This window comes from Vanessa cardui, chromosome 19, assembly GCF_905220365.1.
Source record: "Vanessa cardui chromosome 19, ilVanCard2.1, whole genome shotgun sequence".
Lineage (NCBI taxonomy): Eukaryota > Metazoa > Arthropoda > Insecta > Lepidoptera > Nymphalidae > Vanessa > Vanessa cardui.
The window spans coordinates 2,666,967-2,688,454 of record NC_061141.1 but is presented as its reverse complement, the minus strand read 5'-3'; the positions used below and the strand labels follow the sequence as shown (position 1 = coordinate 2,688,454).

The window sequence follows — 21,488 nt, the reverse complement described above, 5'->3', positions numbered from 1 at the left end:
ATTAATTTTTCGCCTCCATATCACCTCTATTAGCCATTCCGTAACATTTCCTTTATAATATTCTTTTGCATACAATCTTTTCATTACTCTCCAGTGACTCTCTATTCTCTGTGTATGGACCCCGTCTGGTGCTACAAATTTATTGACGGGGTCACTATGGTTTACTTTTTTATGTATGTAGCCATGTTCAGGAAGGCAATCATATCCTTTCCAAAAATCAGTATGTATTGTGGTGCTTTCTTGAACATGTTTCTTAATTAGCCCCACTAAAACATCGGCATTTCGCTCATTTCCGGGGCATACTTATAAGCGAAGATCATCGCTTCCGTCTTCAATAGACCCAGAACCCAATGTCCTTCTACATTCCGTCCTCTGTTATATTTTCTACGTCCATATTTGGACTCGTCCACCTGAACAATTTTGCCTGGGCCTCCAATTTTCTGAAGACTTTCTTCATTTTCCAAATGATATACTACGATTGCTTCCCGGCAGTAGCTGTACCAGTCAGCAATCATAGCCTGAGACACTACAGTTTCTCTCCAATGTTTTGTCTCCTTTCTTGCCAATTCGTAAGTATAGTTCTCACTAAATAAATATGTGAGTTGAAATATCAAAGGCAGTGGCAACCTTGAGTTTTTGAACCATGTTCCCAATGACCTACTGTAGGATTCGGTTCGGCATTTGCTTTTTCGGCAAGTAAACTTGGCCACGTGACCATGACTCGTGGTTTTTGTAAATTGAGTGCAATTTCATAGGTTGCTTGTGGTATGTACACATTTTGGAAGTTGGCAGTAAGCCTCGCTGCTCAGCGAAAGCAATATATTGCTCATGAGTACCTGAAACAATATGAAAAAATTCCACTGTTATAAACCAATAAACCAGTACTTTATATGTGTGAATATTTTGATGACGTTCAGTAAGTTAATCAGTTTATAACTTATGGCTTAAAATTTAAAAACTATGAATTTAGATAAACGAAAGGTTAAAATGACTAACTTACAAAGTGTAGAAAATATCATATAAAGGTTCCACTGGAACCAGAAGACGATGGCTGCTCTGGCATATAACGGGACGAACCAGGTGTTGGTTTGGCGGAACGACTAGAGTCCAACTGTACTACAGTCAACTCTTCGGGGGACGATGACGTAGACGAGGCTTGGGGCAATGCAAGCCGTTGCCGAATCACTGATAGAATTATTTCATCGTTTAATGGTCGTCGACGTAATGTATCGCAGTTACTAGTTGCTTTCCCACAAGTCACACAGCGATCCATCGTTTCAGTAATATCCAATGCACAAGCCGGCGAAATAATCCAAATTAACAATTCCAAGTCAAACGTGCAGGCGATCGTCGGTGTTCAATGTGAAAGCAAGGGTCGTAAAACGTAGGCGGGCTCGGAGTCCGTAAAAAACAAAGCAGTGGTCGTTGAAAACATAAAATGATCGCGAAAGCACTCGAAACGCATCGAAAAACTCGAAACAGGTGAGACTCAGATGTTAAGTGTCAATGTCATGTTACCATAGACTATATGGTAAATGATTTTGATCGATGTGGAATCGATAATCGAAAAGGTTGTTTTTAAAAAATAATAGTATATGATAACACTTTAAGTTTCAGATACCATATTGATTATATTATATCAAAAGCCTCACAACTATCTGGTCTTATACTAAGACTTATGAAAATCTTTAAAGAGCCAAGCCTAACAATACTAGTATACAATAGTATAATAAAAAGTATTTTAGAATACTGTTCTGTTGTCTGGAATCCTGGCTACGAAGTACAGTCAGACAGAATAGAACGTGTACAGAAACGGTTTCTCTATCACCTTGCTTATATAGATCTCAATGCTAAAAAATATATTTCCTACGACGCTCGCCTAGCTAAGTATAAAATGCAAACACTCAAACATAGAAGAGATGCTGCTGACTTTCTCTTCTTATATAAGCTGTTAAACGGATTCATTGATGCACCAGAGTTACTAGCTAAGATTACCTTCTCAATACCGCGCCAAGGCAGCCGTCTTCAAAATCGTAAAGTTTTTACCCCAGCCGACACCAAATCGAATCTTGGTCAGCATTCACCAATTTACCGTATTTGTTCGCTTGTGAACTGTACTCGTCAATACTTAGATATCTTTGGTGAGTCCACTTGCTCTATTAAAAGCAAATTAAACAAATATTTTATGTAGTACAAGCTTTTGCCCGCGACTTCGTTCGCGTGGACTTCAGGTTCGTCCCGTTTAGTCTAGTAATCGCTTAAAATCGCTTCGTAAATAAGTCATTATTTGTCGTACAAAGTAAAGGATAAAAAATGGTTATTGTGGGTTCGTTATTAGTGTGGTTCCTAAGAGATAAACATATACTATCACGGACTTTTTTGTAGACCTTTTTAAGTTGTACAATACTGTAGTACATTGTTTTGATCTATCTTGTAGGATTCAGTCAGCGTTTGCAATGTAAGCGCAAAAAATGTGTTTTTTTACGACCTCACATTAGAAACCTCAAAAATTGTAGCCTATGTGTTATTCTGATGTATAAGCTATATTGTGGTAAAGTTTCATTCAAATCCATTCAGTAGTTTTTACGTGAAAGAGTAACAAACATCCATACATCCATACATACAAACTTTCGCCTTTATAATAGTAGTAGGATTTAAACAAGTACGGTTATTCTTTGAGTAACTTAAATTTATTTTAAAGAGCGCTAGGTTTACATCTAGAAGACTGCAACAAAAGTATTGTCTCTTATGCTAAGATTTAATTTTGTAAGTTATAGTTGTAAGTCAGTTTTGTAAACTTATATAAATAAATAAAATAAATAAAAAATAAAATAGTATTATTATATTAATACAAGTTATTAAAAGTTATTTTTATTGAATTGTAAACATATTTGGTGCAGTTTTAATTACTATAAGTTTAATACTAAGGTGTGAAGTTTTTATTCTGTAATTAAATAATCGAATAATCGATTTTTTTATTTAATTAATCGTTAATCGATTATTTCATAAAAACAGAAGGTTTTGTTACTTTTGTGGGGGAGTCTATTTTGTGCACTTTCTTATATTCATTTAGTATTCTGTAAATGGTGGACTGCGCCACACCCATAATATTGGCCGTAGTTTTTAAGATCTCGGACTCGTATGGTTACGACGTGAATTTGCTTCTAACATGCTTATATATGTTAATAGCAACATTTTTTTCATTTTTTGTCAAATGACCACGCTTTGTCCTCTTTTTAAGCGGGGATGTAACATGCTTGTGGTTCATCACCCATATTGAATTTCTGAAATTGGTTTGTTGGATTTTCTTGAACACCTCCTTGGTTAGTTCACTACTCCATACTTTCGAAATTACACTGTTTATTATTCATAATTCGTGTTCAAAATGAGATCCCCTATTTCGTATACAAATACGCATTCTTTTTCTTAATTCACTTTTTACTACAACACTACTCAAGCTATGTCGAATAGAATTTGCAGCATTCATTATTCTTGTTTTGAGTTCTTCAATTGTTTGTAGGGGAAACCGAGGGGAATTGAAACAATTATGACATTTTGTTTCATAAACCCAACGCTGTAGATAGAAATCATATGATATTAGTACCAAACGATAGGTCATTCTTTACACTTGCGAATGATTAACATAAAGAAATGGTAAGCGATAAATATTACGGTGAAAAATCGACTTAACCGTAACAAGTTAATTTGTTTCAACTCCCCTCATACCGAGGTAAGATGAAACAGGGGTCGAGGAGAGTTGAAACATATATTTTGAAGAAGTGTTGAGGGATATTATAATAAAAATGAAGATATAATATAATGGTATTTATTGAAATAAAACTTTTCAAGTACGAAACTAACTTTTTTATCAATATTCTATACTGATATAATTTTCAGTTTAGGTAACTACAAGTCTACGAATAATCTACTTCTAAAGTAGCTAAGAGTACCGCTAATATCACATCGACCTATTAGTAACATGAATCAAAATAACAGATAACCTCACATAAACAAAATGTTTTACAATCTTATATAACATTACCTAATATAAGTTCTAAGTCTTTAACATAAAATGCTTATTAGCTTTCAGTCGTTCCTTAACTTTTACAATCAGTCTTGATTAATCAGTATTTCTTAGAATATTTTAGTAACAATACAACCATCTCACAAATGAGAAAAATAAAAATATTATGGAAATTAAAAATATCAATCTGACAAGCAGTTGTGGCAAACATAAGAAAGTTCCCCACCAGTGCAAGCTTCATGAGCCCATTGTTTGCACTCCAGACATTGCACCCATTTTTCTTTGGCTTTGCTATTAGAATATGACTCAAAACAACAAAGGCAAAAAGATTCCTCTTCTTCTTCACTGTCTTCATTTCTTCTTTGTTTCTTGCCAACCTTGGTCTTCTTAGTTTTAGTATCTGGTTTTGATCTCCTTTTTTTGGTTTCTTCAAAGTTAGGTCTTTTCACTTTTTTCTTAGCCATTCTAACTGCTTCGATTGCAGCTAGTTCATATTTTACAGGAGTGTCGGTTAAGATAGCGGATTTCACTTTGCGTCTATTTGTTTGATTTCCTTTCCTGGGTGGAGCCTTTGGCAAGGGTCGAAGAGAGTCAGGTGAGAATGGAATTGCTGTCATAGTAACTGAAGTATCTCGTGATGTTGATGCTACAGGTATTACATCAGATGTAATAACTGTAGAGGGAACAACGGGTTCAGATATCGCCAGATCAGGCGAATTCTCACGAGGGTTTTCTGCAGGCTTAGGTACGTCTTCTATATCGTAGCTATATAGAGGAGGAGTAGCCGGTAAATTTATGATTGATGGACTAAGTGTACGGGAATCGTGTAAAATACTGTCTGCAAGGGTAGAAAATGGCACGGGTTTTTCACTTCTTGAAATGCCGACCAAGTTAGAGCTGGATGGACCAGGACTATTGGAAGTCGCTAACCCCTTAACGGACATAACGATCGAGCTACGATAAATGAAATCTGATTTCGACTTCAGATTATTTTTGATGTCTAAAAATATAAATTTGAAAAAAAAATTTAAATTTTTTTATTTTTTCTATTGGTGGTAAAAATATTCCCTCTGCCTGGAGGCGAATTAACATCATACGAAAAAATAATTAAATAAATGTAACATGTAATTGGAAAGCTATGCAGAGAAGAGTGCACAAGAAACTAAGCACTAAGACAACATACGAACATTGAATATTATAAGAATACAACGTAGAAATGATGTGGGAGGTAAGGTAAATAAAATAAACAGAAAAGTTAGGCACATATGTATATACCAATTAGAATACATATGTCACACAAGATAAAAACATAATGTCCATAAACACTTAGGACAAGTGGCCAAGAAAAAGTGTAGATAAATGGATGTACAAATTATGTTGGCGTTTGTTTATGAAAATTTAGGAAACAAGGCGTTACACATAATGGAACATCACATTTGCTACACTTGATCTTGGACCGCTTATCTTTTATCTTAGTGCTGCAATAACGACATCGTTGATACGAGGGTAGATCAACTGGCATATGCTCTCCAACGTTAGAAAATCGAATTTCTGGAGCAGTAACATTGATAATTTTCAACTTTTGGTGATTTTCGGAAAGCGCAACTTTTTTTCTTACAATAAAATTGACTCCAGCTGAACGCCGTTTCCGTGATGAAAATCCTGCAATTAGCCCTCTTGCTAAGGCAACACGAAACTCTAAGTTGTTTAGTGCCGCAGAATTAGCATTTGCACTGTAAAGCAAAAATGCATTTGTGATGCAGGCATCAAAAAGAAAATACGTGTGGCACTCGGGGACTGCCGCGGTAAAGCTATTGCATAGCATTCTGTATCAACTTATGCAATTATAATTATTTATTTTTTATTTTTATTTTATTCATACAATATTTCTTTTTCTTTGATATTAATTCAAGTTACACTTTTTGAGCGTGGTGACGGATAGGGAAACAAATTTTTCTTTTATTAAATAAATAAAAAGTTAATATTGTTTAAAATATTTTTTATTATTTTACAATACATGTGGGTTTTATTATCTTACAGTAGCTGTTGCTTATTCAGGAATATTTATCATTGAAACTATAGGTTTATGATAACTAAAATAAGAAACATAAGTTTGTGACTTAATATCCTCTAAATACCTAGAAAATACTGCGTCAATGGTGGTCCCATATTTCGTTGTGGACTCTTGTGGATTATTATTCATTTTTAAATTCAATGTTTTTGATAAAAAAGTTGTCAACCGCTCTGATTTTTTATCAGCGAAGTTAATGTTGAAATCGCCAGCCAAGATAAGTGGAAATTTATTACCATTTGTGCCAAGTATTTTCGACCCTTCTTCAGTATACTCCAGTAAAGTGCGATGAATAAAATGCTCTACCTCGTCCAATTTTGGATTCGGAGAAATGTAAATTGCTACCATAACTATTTGTAGGCCATTTCTAAGTTTGCATAAGCACGCACAAATATCTCCAACAACTGAGCGCCTAACATTAACATCGCTAACGTGTGCAATATTTATTTCAATATTCGGAGTCATAATATTAGTAATATCATTTTCATTTTGGTAAATAGCTACCCCACCTTTTGAAACAGTATCTCGTTTGAAGTGAACAATACAATTAAAATTAGGTATTTCAATCGGATTATCATGGGTCATGCAAGTTTCGGTAAGAAGTAACACATTTGTTTGTCTCGTAACTGAATCTTGTAAATCGTATTTATGACTATTTAGACTTTGGCAGTTGAAAGTCATTATTGAAATGCCATTTCTATTACTAATAAAATCTAATACACTTTGAGCTATCGTCTCAACACTATTTAAAGACAGTCTTTTGAATTCTTGCAACAAAGATACAGTCGATGCAGCTTGCTTTCGATTATGATAAAACCTGAATGTAGAATTATCGTTTTTTGTCGTGATATACAATTTTTCAATATTAGTCACCCGAGAGAGCGCAACATAAACGAGTTCCTGAGAATGTGCTTTACTATACTCATATACTATTTCGTCAAAAGTTCCACCTTGCGACTTATGTATAGTTAGAGCAAGAGCTGAAGTTAATGGAAAATGTTTGCGTTTGGCTATACATTTTCTATCCGATGTTAATGAAATATTTGCTGTTCGTAATTCAATGGGAACAGCGAGATTGCCAACTCTGTTTTGCACTGCTAGAGCGGCTGCTTTTTGCCTTTTTTTTCTACCCACTTTATCTGAACCACAAAACTCTAGCCAAACTCTTATTAATGTGTTACTTTCATCAAATTCTAGATGTACCAATTTCCCAACAGCACCATTGCACAAACCATCAGAAACGTCGATGTTAGTTGTAATAACATAATGTTTTCCAACGACAAAAGTAATGTGATAAGGCAGTCCTCCAGTGTCAATAACAGATTTTTTATGTAATTTAAGTCTAAAATTAGCTTCTTGCTCAGCACTTTTAGCGCCAATAATGACGTCTACGGACATTGAAAGAACTTTGTTTTCACATTGGCTTAAAATCAAATTGTTATAGGCGGCAACATCTTCATTTTTAAAAAATAAACGAACTCCATCAGGACATAATGTAGCAACATCCTCTTTTTTGAAAAATCTCGATTCAATAAGTTGAAACTCATGCTCATCTAGTACATCTCCATTACCTATTTTTGTCAAAACTTGTGAAAATGCAACATTAGCTTGTCTCATTACTGTGGTGAGTTGATAAAATTTTAATTTTCTCCATAAATGCGGCCCAATCATGCTGGTTCTGATCGTCTTGTAAATTGGTGTCGATCTTACTGGTGGCAATTGCCGTAAATCTCCGATCAAAATAACATCTATACTTCCGAAATCTGTGTTTTTGCCTGTTATTTGTTTTAGACGATTATCGATTTTATGTAGAAGTTCAGCACTAACCATGCTAATTTCATCAATGATCAGTACTCTGACATATCTGAAGAGAGATCTGTACAATTGCAACGTTTCTGATGATAGAGGCAAAAGTTTTGAAAGAGAAATTTTCAGCGCTGTATGAACAGTTGTACCGTCAATGGCCACGGCAGCTTTGCCGGTTGAAGCACATGTAATATAGGCATTGCAGTAACCATCATTATCAGTGTACCTATTGTAAATTTCCATAATCAGTTTGATAACGAATGATTTTCCCGTACCTGCTGGTCCCGTAAAAAAAATTTGAAACGGTTCTTGAATTGAAGTTTGTAAATGATGGATTATAGTCATAAGAATATCTCTTTGTTGATCATTGGCCATCCGCATTAAATTATAGAATTGTTGATAATCCATTAAATTTTCTCTTTTTTTAGCTACAGCGCCAAGTTTATGCAGAGATGCATTTTGTAAATCAACGTTAGCAGTTGAGTTTGGATCGCGTAGCAATAAGTCATAAGGATCTCTTTCATGCAATATATCAACCGCTCTTAATAATTCTTCGTCTTCTTGTTCTTCATCGTTTTCTCGGCACAACTGTCTACAAATTTCTAAAGTTTTCTCTATGTCCAAATTTGATTAAAATTCTTTCCTACGTTCTAATATCGTATCTTTGTTGTCCTCGTATATTTGAATGAACTTATTTTCAGCAATAATATCATTTTCTTCACTTTGAAAAGGAACATGCAACAGAACCATCTCACGCCTGTAATCGTTGTAATTGTCAGCCATATCGTAGTTCCTGTATCTTATTATTTTTGCAGTGTCTCTTTTAGTGTAAGTCCCCTTTGTATTTAGGTAATATTTTGCAACGAATTGTGCTAACGTAACATCGCGGAGTTCTTCAGGTCGTTTCTCATATTTATCAAGCCAATTCTCTTTCCAAACGTTCGTACAATCATCATCTAACGCTTCAAGCTCCTTCATAGATTTTCTAATTCTTGCGCGTTCAGTAGGAAATACCGTTGGAATGTAGACTGTCACCACCGATGACTTAGCCATAGGTTCTCTTAATAAATACCAAGCAGCTTCTTGTGCCGGCATTTCAACAGACTGAAGTATGTCAATACTCATTTTTTTCGTGATATCGACAATGTCGAATTCTGGATGCTCGTCCATTATGTCAATTATTTGTCTTTGCAAATTACTTATCCCTCTATTATGCTTATTGACATATTCAACAACATATGTTGCACAAGCATATTCATCTAGTATAATCTGAAAATCCATGTTGGATTTCAAATGATGTAATACGAATGGATTAAAAGTGTTGTGCCATTTTTCGGCTGGTGTCCTTTTATAGAATAATTTTGGTCTACTGATACCAGCACGAATAATATCGTAGTAATGATCATCAGAAATAATACCATTATGCGAGTAAAATTCATCAAAATCTGTGTAGTCAATATTTTCGAGATTATTTTTTATAAACTTAAATCGTTCCTTATATTCTTTGAAAAGTGCTTCTGAGTAATCGGGATCAGTGTTTTTCATAGGTATCAAATTAATAGTTTTTTTTGTTGGCATAAATGGTGCACCAAATCGACATTCTTGTTTTTTATTAGGATTCATTTTTTTATAACACGTGAATGTGTGTTTGTGTGTTACTAGTTTTATATTTCCAGACGCCTCTGACGCTGACACAGAAACTAATTCGTCGATTAATTTAATTACTTCGGGATCATTACTTGATAAATCTTCAGGAACATTGTCCAACCAAAGAAGAATATGAGCATGTGGGCTACCACGATGTTGAAATTCTATTCTTTTGAAATAATGTATTACTCTATATTTTCCGAATGAATTTCTTTTCTTTGATTGCAAAATTTTTAACAGACAATTTACCATTTTATTGAAATAGATTGCACAAGTTACGGCATCTTCATTCACAAGTTGAGCTTTATGCACATAACTCATTTCTGCTAATAACTCACCTGAAATTTCCGTTCCCTCGTTTTTTAATTTGTACAATAATTTCAATAAATTTTCCCAGCCAGTTTCATTGGCGCTGAGAGTCATAAAAGTAGTTGGTGGCCCTAATTGCCTGATCATTGCAAAAACATCTTTTTTGCGATCTGACCAAAACCAAGCAGAATTTGGTATGCAGCGAAGAAATGCGAGATTTGTTTCTAAACAATTATTTATATATTCTTCAGATTGAATGGTCTCTTTTGTAATTGAAGTACCTTGTCCAACATGCTTAAACGCAACATTGACACATTTACTAACTCTCAACCTCATGATTTTAGCAGCGATGTATAAAAGGTGTTGTGGGTCAGTAGCACGCCTATCAGTACGCCGAAGTTCGCTGGTAGCTTGCATGAACGGAGTAACAATAACACCATCTCTGTATGTTCGAAACTGACCGCCGTAGATTGTCGGAAAAGATAGTTCTTCCGCATGTTCATCCATTAAAATACTGATTGGCCTGTTATATTCACCGGGTGCTATACTCAAAAAATAATCATCATTCCACAAAAGAGTTTGTTGCTGCGCAACTAAATTGTCTTCAATTGGCACATGTTCACTTATTTCATCCATATTCAATTGCGAAGTACGTTCATTGCCCGTGAAAAAAGATTCATCGATTTTAATGTCATGATAAATATAAAGAGGCGTAGATACTAAATACGACAACCACTCTTTAATATGGCTCTTATTTATAAGCCCGTGGACATAACTAGTTTTGTGAATCAACTTCTTTTTCAAATGCACATAAAAGCAATGGTCATCTTCAATGTTTCTTGGCAATTGTTTCACCATTGTATTAACTTCAACAGGTACATTAATTATCTGGCCATAAATACCGTACTGACCATTAACGTGTCTCAGTCTACGAATCTGCATGAACGGTATTCTCGGGGAAATCAACCGTTGCTCGATAAGGTTTAACGTTGGTAAATGTGATGGAAGTTTCGGATATGCAAAACCATTGTAGGTTGACATGAGAGGAATTCTTTCTTTCTGCAGAGATGTATAACACGTAGAGCAGACTTGAACAATTTCACCAGGTATGTAATTCTAAAAAAAATCAAGTTCGTATTATCAAGATATAGAAAGAAAAAAATATAAAGTGAATAATTAAGAAATGAAATTACCTGTAGTATTGTTTTCAAAATACTTTCATGTTTACTGGTCGACTTTTTCAAGTCTCCTTTCCACCATAGTCTGTCGCAAATAATACAAGAATGACCGAATGAATTACTCGTAAATTCGTTATAAAAATCAATATGACTTGTACTGTGTTTACGATAATTTGTATAAACTGGAATAGTATCATCATCAATGAAATCCGTATTATTTTCACCAATTCGATCTTCTCTATCAATCCCAATTTCATTTCCATGATTGTTATGGTTATCTTCTGTAGGATCTTCATCGTAATTATCACGCAATAGTTCAATATTGGCATCAACATGGGCTTCATTTTGGGTAGCGTCTTGTACTGTCTCCAATAAATCTGATACTTCATAAAAAGGTGTGAAATGTTGTTCACGAAGATGAAGATGAATCCAGTTTTGTGTATCATTCGCTTTAAAATGACAAAAGATAGTGTCTTCATTCGTTGTAGTTATGTTGTAAAAACAATAATGTACACAAATATTTTGATTGTACATTTTAGAGAATAAGTACAAACAATCCAAATCTCCGTAACCATTACTGCTGGATAGAATGTTATATGCTTCTTGCGGATTGTGGCAGGAGTTTAAATAGGGTGAATCGCGCAACTGATTTCTCAAGTCACAACTCTCAATATTAAGTTGCAAAACACTTATGAGCGAGTGGAATAGACAATTACCATCGCCAGGAATTGCTGTGTTTCTGTGTAGAATAACTTCAGGAGTAATGCATTCATTACGCTGTTCATAAATATGAAGTTGTTGGCTGTGAAATTGATTTTCTTGTAGCGTTACATTTTCTATATTTTCAACAGCGCTACATCGCACGATATTGTCTTCATTACTGCACAATTTTCGTCTTTTTCTGTAAAAAAAAATGATACAATCCTTAAATTAAATAATATTGAAGCATATATTACAATTTGTTTGTAGATAGATAAAAATAAATAAGAAATAATATTATTAAATCAACTTACATATCCATGTAAGATTTTTCTGCATTATGTTGACGAAATTTCCTTTGACGTTCAGCATTTGATTTTGGTACTGTTTTTTTTATTATTCCTGCATTTTTTTTCAAATCTTTCTGACGCTGATAATATGCCCTTTGACGTGCATTAGTCTTTTTTCTTTTTAGCTCTTTACGCTTTTCTTCTCTATAAAACGAAAATATCTAGGTATAAATAATTGAGGTTATCTTTATAGCAGTATTATATTTTCAATTTAGAATTAATACTGCATTTGTGATAATAATAAAATGTATGTATATAGAGTACTCACTCGTCTTCTTTCACTATTTTTTCGTGACTTTCTTCATTAATAATAAATGCACTTTGTTCATTCATATTCAAAACACTTTATACACAAATTTTACAAGTACAGCCGTTCACTGTTGTAGATAAATACTTATACACCTATATACTTTCTCACAAACAGCTGATTATGTATTCGTCCGATTTCGGAGCAGCTCGTCTCGATTCGGGCGAGTTCCGTAAAGTCGTACAATACGTCTAATCGCACGACACACAGCGCCGTGTCGAAGACTGCCGAACTGACACGACGTTAGACGATGCACGGCCTTCAAGCCACACCTCCGTGCCCGTCGGAGTGGGGAGCGTGAGGTTTTTTCGTTACGGAATTTCTGGATTTAGTCCCCGCGCTCAAGGCCTGCGATAGAAGCTATGCAATAGCTTAAAAATAAAAAATGCGGAGCCACCATCGTTTGCTTCTTCGTCCAACTGAATATGTACCTTTGATATGATCGAAGTGATCAACTCCTCCCATTCTGCCTGTGTATTATTTTACTACTGCAGGGCATCGAACTTCAACCTTTGTACCATCCTTTTGTGTCCTGGGTACGAACGTTTTATTTTCCTTTGGATGGAAAGCATTAGTCAAAAATAGAACTTCTTTTGTGTCTTGCCAGATCACAAAAGCTACGTCTTCTTTTACTCTCCATTTATATTGACCTTTTTCTAATTTCAGTTTCCTTTTGCTCTTTACAATTTGAGGCAAGTCTGCTCTTTATCTGCGTACAGTGCCAGTAGCATAAATGCCATTAGCATGCAGATAATTCATGATATTAAAACCACAAAAAAAATTATCAAATGTGACATGCACAGCTGCCATTCCTTTCAATTTTTCAGTTAATTTCGTGATTACCTTTGCTCCTAAATTGTCTTCCACACTGTTACCTTCTTTTCCGGTATATATATCGAACTCATACAAATAACCAGTAGAACTGTCGCAACGGCACCACACCTTGAAACCTCTTTTTATAGGTTTAAGGGGCATGTATTGTTTCAATGAGGACCTCCCCTAGAAAAGAATCATCGATTCGTCTATGGACTGTGATGATGAGTTATGAGCGTTTTCTTGAAATACCCGGTTGAGTAGGGTCAACAATGGTCTTACTTTGTATAATTTATCATAGGCGGGATCAGACCTATCTAGTTGTTTTGAATTATCATTCAAGTGCAAACATCTTAGAATTTGCTTGAATCTTCTGTAGGGCATAATGGAAGATATTTCATCAACTCTAAAACCAGGATCTGATGACCAATAAAGTTCTAAAGAAGGTAAAATGTGGTAGCCCATTATAATTAGAATTCCCAAGAAAGCCTCCAATTCTTTGTTATAAATTTCAGTCCACTCCACTACGTTATTTTGATTAGCATATCGGTTTGTTTCTGTAACAATCAATTCGAAAACTTCTTGAGTAAAAAATTTTTCAAAGTGACGAACAGGCCTGGCACTTGATGGTAACATGCGTCTTGGAGTCATTGGTACACTATCAAAGATGTCTGGTTGTGGCCTCTTGTCAGTCCATAATTTTTTCTTCCACGTATCTTCATCTTCGTCAGAAGCATTTGTTTCTGACTCTACTTCTGACTCTGATGACTCTGATGAATCTGGTCCACTATCTCCATGGTCCAGACTTATTCCAGCTATCCTTCTCTGTCCTATTTCTCGTCCAGTTTCCATCTCATATCCACTTCCCTGTCCCCTTGCAGTTTGAACTGTACACGGATCGGCGCTACTAGGCAGTTCAGCATTCGACGTGGAAGGTTTAGGCGACAACGATGCCCTTTCAAATCTTACAAAACAATGCGGGTCCGGTTCATCACTCGACGTGGAAGGTTGAGGAGAAGCCGTCATTATATCTGAAGATCGCAATCCTGGTTCATCTAAATCCTCCAAAATCCGCTGCAGTTTTGCATTATGATATTGTAAAACATTTTCCTCATCCGATCCCTCATCGTCTTCAGACTGGTCTGGATCTGATGGTAAACCGAACATTTCTTCCAGAGCCGACTCTATTTCACTATCTTTTAGTTTTTTCCTGCTCATTTTCAGTCAATCTGTACAATACGGTTACGGTAAGGTTAGGGTTACGGTTAGAGGGAATATTCTTACCACCAAGAAAAATTATTGCAGAAAAAATTTGGTGCAAGATAAACCAAAAATACGTCTGATTTCCAAGATATTAGAAATATATCTACAAAAACTAAAAGAACTTACCATAAATCACCAAGTGAATTTGAAGATTTATACCGATTTCTCTCGCAATTGAAAAAACTCCTGTTTTTAATTTTCAATGCAGCCGTTTTGAAAAAATTCGTATACGATATGTCATATGTCAATGTCAAATTAAAAAATAAACTTTCTTTTTTCATTTATTGTTGCCAAATTTAAAAAGTTACTACAATTGGCAGTTTTTTTTTATATAAAAGATGGTGGGAAAAATATTCCCTCTAACAGCAAAAGGGCTAAAGAGCGATCAGTAACCTGACTAGGAAGATAATCAGCGTCCTGGAATATTTCAGTGTTAACTGGCCAAAGTCCGGTATGGATGAATCCGAAAGATATATTTCGCGGTGTGACGGCTGTATCAAACGAAGTTTTTACTATCCCAGGAATATCATAGATCGTCATTACTTTTCCTGGATTAGACCGCATCCAATTGTCACAAGCTGTGTTGACTGCTTTTTTCACCGGTCCAAAAACAGCTCTGTCCATTGGCTGCAACTTATGGGTGCAGTGAGTTGGAAAAGTTAATAGGACTATGCCATTTTCCTTGCAGAACTCGATATTTTTAACAATAGTGTGTGAAGCGTGGTTATCTAATAACAATAGGACTTTATTATCTTTAGATGGCCTAACTTGGTCTTTAAAAAATGCAAGAAATATATAGAAGTCTTCTTCTTGCATCCACCCTGACCCATTCGCAGTGCCAATTGATCCAATAGGTCCATCACGTATAAAGTGATCATTAAATCTTTTTCGCGGAAATATAAACATGGGAGGTATGTGGTTCCCAAGGGCATTTCCTGCTAGTGCTATAGTAACTAATGTTCCCCTCTCTGCGGAAGTCATGGCACTCACTTGTTTCTGTCCTCGTCGGGCAATGACGCGGTCTGGTTTCTGAACAGTCGTGATGCCCGATTCGTCAACATTCCATATATCCTTTGCTTGCAACTTGTATTTGTCAACTACTGAGGTATAATTTTGGAAAAAAAGCTGCACGTTTGTTCTATTAAAACTTGTAGCTCGAGCGATGCTCGTAGGTTGAGGTAGTCTTAGAGAAAGATCCGGATGACGCTTCATAAAAGATCGAAGCCAAACCTCTCCAGCCATTTTATGCTTAGTCCAAGAAGAAGGAATTTTTTTATTATATTCGACAGCCAAACTATAGGCAAAAGTTCTGGCTTCCTTAGTTCTTAGGCCAAAGTTAGCAGCAGCACAGTTTAAAAGATAGTCACAGAGTACTTTCTCTTCTGTAGCTGTAAAAACAGTCTTTTCTGGATATCCAACCGTTGGAGCATTCGCCGTTTCGTTAGCTGTATAAGCAGTTTTTTTCTTAATATATCTGTAGAGGGAGGTATGGTTCAGGTTGTAATTCGAAGCCGCGTCACGGAGACTTTTCTGTCGCAAGGTCACTTCTGCTGCGAGATCATATATCTCGCGACTCGCCATACCTCTATCAGTCTTTCGTTTATAATCAGTAGGCATGCTGAAACAAAATAACCTAATTAAATCAACAAACAAAATATTTGTGATATAAAATTGAAAACGGAGAGTACTGAGGAGAGTTGAAACAGCCTGTTTCAAATCTCCTCAGTAAGTTTTATTAAATTTGTGATCAAGAAGAAAATACACAGAAACCAATTGTACCAAATATATATAACAAATCATTAGTTAATGGGCTTTTGAAACATATATATCTTAAACCAAAATACAAAACCCTTAACAAAATATAAGCATCTTAAAAATACGTTAAAAACTTACTTTTCACGATTTTTGTCACAAAACTCCACAACCGCACGACTTACGCGACGGAGGCCAACTGACATGTCCGCGGGAGGGGGGAAGTTGGTGTAAAGCGACGTTAACAGCTCGCTAACGGTTTTGAGTTCCAAGAAATCTGTACTGTTTCAAATCACCTTTGTTTCAAATGCCCTCGGTCTCCCCTACTGGTGAAACATCATAAACCAGGCTTTTCATATGCCCCCAGACATAACAGTCCATCGGAGTCAAATCTGGACTTCTCGCTGGCCATGGGATTGGTCCTCCTCTGCCAATCCATCTATTACGATAATTGTTGTCTAGCCACTGTCTTACGGACATTCGAAAGTGTGCGGGGCAACCATCATGCTGGAATATCTTTCTCTGCCTAAGTTTCAGCGAAACATTTTCGAGTAACTCATGCAGGATTTCTCTAAGCAAGCTTTCATAACTTTCACCATTTAAGTTATCAGGTAGGAAATGTGGCCCAATAAGATTATCATTGATAATCCCCATCCAGACGTTTACCGAGAAACGTCTTTGTGAACCGCTTAAACGCTTTTTGTGAGGGTTTCCCTGTTCTTTTTGAGACCAATATCGAATATTGTGGTAGTTAGTAATACCATCTTTGTCAAACTTTGACTCGTCTGTCCATGAATTTTTCTCAAAAAATTGGGATTTTCTGCATCACAGTGTAGCCTAAATCGGCAAAAATCTAAACGTCTTGCAGGATCTCCTTCTTCAATCACGTGTACGGGTGTGTAATGATAGGGATACAATCCAGCCGCGTGGACAGTAAACCAGACTCTCCATTGAGATACGCCCAGTCGGTTTGCCACAATATTGGTGGAAACTGAAGGGACCTCTCGAAAATGACGAATAATTACATCTTCTTCATCTGGAGAACGGACACATTTGTTATTTTCAAACTCAAACTTAAACTCAAATTGACACCCTGACCTGAGAAGAACCGGCGAAAGAAACTCAGCGGATCTTTTTTTTTTGTTATTTTTTTTTTGTCAAATTAATAAGATACATAGTAGTATATGATTAGAAATAGCCAGGAGGCGATCGTTTCATTCCCAAGGTGTGCCATCAAACATAAACTCGCTAATTGTATAGTAACCTTTTGCACACAAGCGTTCCTTGACAATTTTTTTAAATTTGGCAACAGAGGCATTTTGAACGCTTTCTGGGATCCTGTTGTAGAAGCGTATACATTGCCCCACAAAAGAGTTACTGACTCTATGCAGTCGAGTAACAGGAGTAACAAGATTGTGTTTGTTCCTTGTACCAATGTTATGAGAATCACATTTTCTCATAAAAACATTAATATTTTTCCGTACATACAAAACATTACAAAATATATATTGAGAAGCAACAGTCAATATCTTAATTTCTTTAAATCTATACCTTAATGATTCCTTGGCTCCTAGGTTATAGATTGCGCGAATAGCCCTCTTCTGCAGCACAAATATAGTTTGGATAGCGGCTGCGTTACCCCAGAGCATAATACCGTAGGACATTATACTGTGAAAGTAACTAAAATATACTAGTCGAGCCGTATCAACATCAGTAAATAATCTAATTTTTTTGACCGCAAATGCCGCAGAACTCAGTCTACCCGCCAATCCGTTTATATGGGGGAGTTTTATATGGGATCTTTAAAAGGATCGTGACATATTACCCTGTAACCCTGTATAATCATTATGTTTTAGAGTATGTACCAAAAATTAAAACACGGTTTTAATGTAATGTTTTTTATTTGCGACTTTTTTATAACATTCATACGCTCATACTCATTCGTATCGAATCGGGATATTTTATCATTTAAAATTCTGTTCACCCCGGTACACCAACTACAGTCAAAACCGTTTATAACGACATTGGAGGGACCGTATAGTTGCCGACGTTATATCCGATAGTCGTTATAAGCAATACAGTTATAATACACAAGTACAGTACATAGTTATGTATATGTATTATCATAGTCATCTATCTAGAATAGGTATAGGTTATGTATGTATGTAAACGAGTCAAAAAGGAAATCAAAATATGTATTTATTACGAAATATGTAATTAGAATACAAAATGTACTTAGGTGCTTACAGTTAAAGATTATAAATCTACACTAGATTTTAAAGTAATCAGTCATTTTGGTCTGTTTTTTTTTTAGCCCAGTCTCAAATAATTTTTGCATTTTACGTTTCATACTCCTCAAGGTATGAGTATCATCAATATCAAACTGTTCATTAAAGGTAACAAATTTTTGCAAAACTGTTATAGCGTTAAGAGCCTCGGAAACTGTTGTTGGCTGAAACTGTTCTTCAGGGTCTTGCTGGTCTTCATTTTCTTCGTCAGTGTTACGGTTGTTACTTTCAGCTTCTGCAAGAATTTCTTCCTCAGTAGCTGAGGCGCACACGGCGACACTGTCATCTATTCCAATAAATTCCTCTATCTCAATTGTTTGTTCTTTAGCAGTAAATCTTTGCAACTGAGTAACCAGTTCAGCAAGTGGTATGTCGTCTTCATCTGTAGATTGTATCAGTCTCGCTAGTGGAATATCATCGTCGTCCTCCGCTTGTGATGGAGAGAGATCTTTGAAACCTGCATGGCGAAAGTAGTTGGCTATAGTGGTCTGTGTGACCGTTTCCCAAGCTTCCGATATCATTAGAATTGCATCCAGAACAGAAAGATTTTTAATATCTTTGCTGTTTTTAATATTCTGTATCATTTGTAACACGTGAAGTTTTCTGTATTGTGTTTTTAAAGCTTTTATCACTCCTTGGTCCATGGGCTGTAAAACAGAAGTGACATTGGGCGGTAAAAACACAAGCTTTATGCATTTCAGATTGGAGACTACAGGGTGAGCGGGACAGTTGTCTACTAGGAGAAGAATTTTATTTCCTCCAGACTTCAATTCCGCATCCCAGCTACGCAGCCATTTTTCAAAAACTTGGGATGTCATCCAGGACCTAGTGTTGTTTTCATAAGTTACAGGCAAAGATTGAATGTTCTTAAAGCAACGCGGTTTTTTAGCTTTCCCTATCACCAACAATTTTCTTTTACATGAACCAGTCATGTTTGCCGCAACCAATACTGTAATTCTGGTTTTGGACAACTTTCCGCCCTTGCATGCCGCGCCTTTGAATTTAAGTGTTTTGTCAGGAGTTAAATTGTAAAACAATCCTGTTTCATCTGCATTAAAGATTTCCTCTGGCGTGTATCCTTCGCACAGTGCAGGCCACTTATGAGAGAGCCACTCTTCAGACACTCCTTCAGGAACGCCAGCTGCTTCACCGCAAACTTTTCCTGCCACAATATTATGACGAGCACGAAAACGTTGTACCCAAGACGACGAACACTCAAAGTTTTCTTTACCCATAAGACGAGCAAAGTCATTGGCTTTTTGCTGCAGAATCGGTCCACTTATTGGGACGTTGTTTGCTCTCTGATGTTTGAACCATGTTAATAAAGCATCTTCTATAACTTTGTGTTCACTTGTCCTTGCTCGTTTAAGTTTTAAAGAGTTGTTTTCGAAAAGAACTTTTATTTTATCTCTATTCCTCCAAATCGTTGATATCGTCGAGTGCGAAACTCCACATTCCTTGGCAATTTCACTATTCGACTCGCCATTTTCTAATCTCCATATAACATGAGATTTTTCTTCAACAGAAAACACTTTCCTCTTTTTTTGCGACATAATAACACATAAATGCACAGTCTAAACAACACCAACACTTTCAAATCAAGCTATCACTCATGCAGTCAATTAGCCCACTAAACAATCGGTGTAAAGTATGCAAGGTCAAATGGCCGGGAAGAGGTTCGGATGAGGTGGGAGAAAGTGCGTAGGTATGCCTAAATATTCCTTCAATACTTATCAATAAGATTTAAAATTGTTTGTACTGTTTTGTTTTGCTGAGACAAGAAGCGGTTGGTCGTTATAGCCGATCTGTAGCCGATGAATATCGATAAAGTTTCGTCGTTGTAAGCGATATTTCGCTATATCCGATGTTGTTATATGCGGTTTGTTTACTGAATAGTTTACTAGGGATTCGGACGAGACCATACAATCTGGCTGTAATAACCGATAGGTCGTTGTAATCGATGTCGTTATAAACGGTTTTGACTGTATGTATAATCAACTTGATTGATAAATATTATTAATACAATCAATCAGCTCCTCCTTATGTTGATTACAAGTAATTAAATTATAATCGCATGCACAATTAAGCATATATTTGATTTTTTTATTTAATGGTAATGTTTCTGGACAATCACGTACGCATGTTATAATAGTGTGATAAATATCATCCATCAAATTATTCAAATTATCGCTAGGGTGGAATAATGATTGTTTTGTGTAATCAACTTCAGAATTAAAAGATTGCAAATCAGCTTCTGATCTACATAAATCTCGTACACAAATATCGCATTTTTTGAAAATTTTCGATTTCATTTTTTTTTTTTTACATATATTTGATTCATTATCAAAAAATCATTACCTTTATTATTGTTCATTGTGGTTAATAAAGCGTCAATGTCAAAGATGTGACAGCTTGTTCTAATATGGGATTTTTATCTAGAAAATAAATATAAATCTCATTATACTAAGTACTTCCTAACGTAATAACATCTATTGAAAGGGTATGCAACCAGGAGCTGTGGTCACAGTTCAAAAATTGACTGAGAAATCCACGAAAAACTAGGTAGTTAATGTTACCAAACAATAAAAAAATAAAGCATCCTTTATGCTTTACGTGTGCTTGAACGAAATGCATCCAAATGGGTTCACTTATTTAAACGATACAGTGCCTCAGACAGACGCACATAACAGTCAAACTTATTACACCCCTCTTTTTTTCGTAGGGGGTTAAAAATATTATTATTTTAGTTTTACTCTTACTGAGTGGTTTTAATCATGGATGTTATGCAGCTCCATACCCATAACCGAGAGATATGGAAAATAAAAATCTATTCAGAACCATAACCACTCCAATGTACTTAGAACTTTAATGTGGAGGTCTTATAGTGCATGTAAGAAGTAAAGTAAAGTATTTATCTGTTTAAATGAGAAAGTTCCTAGGAAATGTATATAATTTCTATAATGAACAGGAAATGTGTCAAA

General features: G+C 35.6%; 1 protein-coding gene across 1 annotated transcript; it reads right to left on the bottom strand.

The window, feature by feature from the left end:
* Positions 1–8,531: 8,531 nt before the first annotated feature.
* Positions 8,532–12,407, bottom strand: LOC124538105. Its single transcript, XM_047115107.1, has 5 exons — positions 12,353–12,407; positions 12,049–12,228; positions 11,051–11,936; positions 9,538–10,973; positions 8,532–9,246 (listed from the first exon to the last, which is right to left on the bottom strand). Exons 2-5 carry the CDS (start codon positions 12,054–12,056, stop codon positions 8,532–8,534), a joined length of 3,045 nt encoding a protein of 1,014 aa, XP_046971063.1. The 5' UTR covers positions 12,057–12,228; positions 12,353–12,407.
* Positions 12,408–21,488: the final 9,081 nt, after the last annotated feature.

Coding starts and splice junctions, on each gene's coding strand:
- LOC124538105 (XM_047115107.1), bottom strand. Junction 10,974..11,050: donor TTTTGAAAACAATACTACAG/GTAATTTCATTT, acceptor GATTTTTTTTAG/AATTACATACCTGGTGAAAT. Junction 9,247..9,537: donor ACACACAAACACACATTCAC/GTGTTATAAAAA, acceptor ATTCTATAAAAG/GACACCAGCCGAAAAATGGC.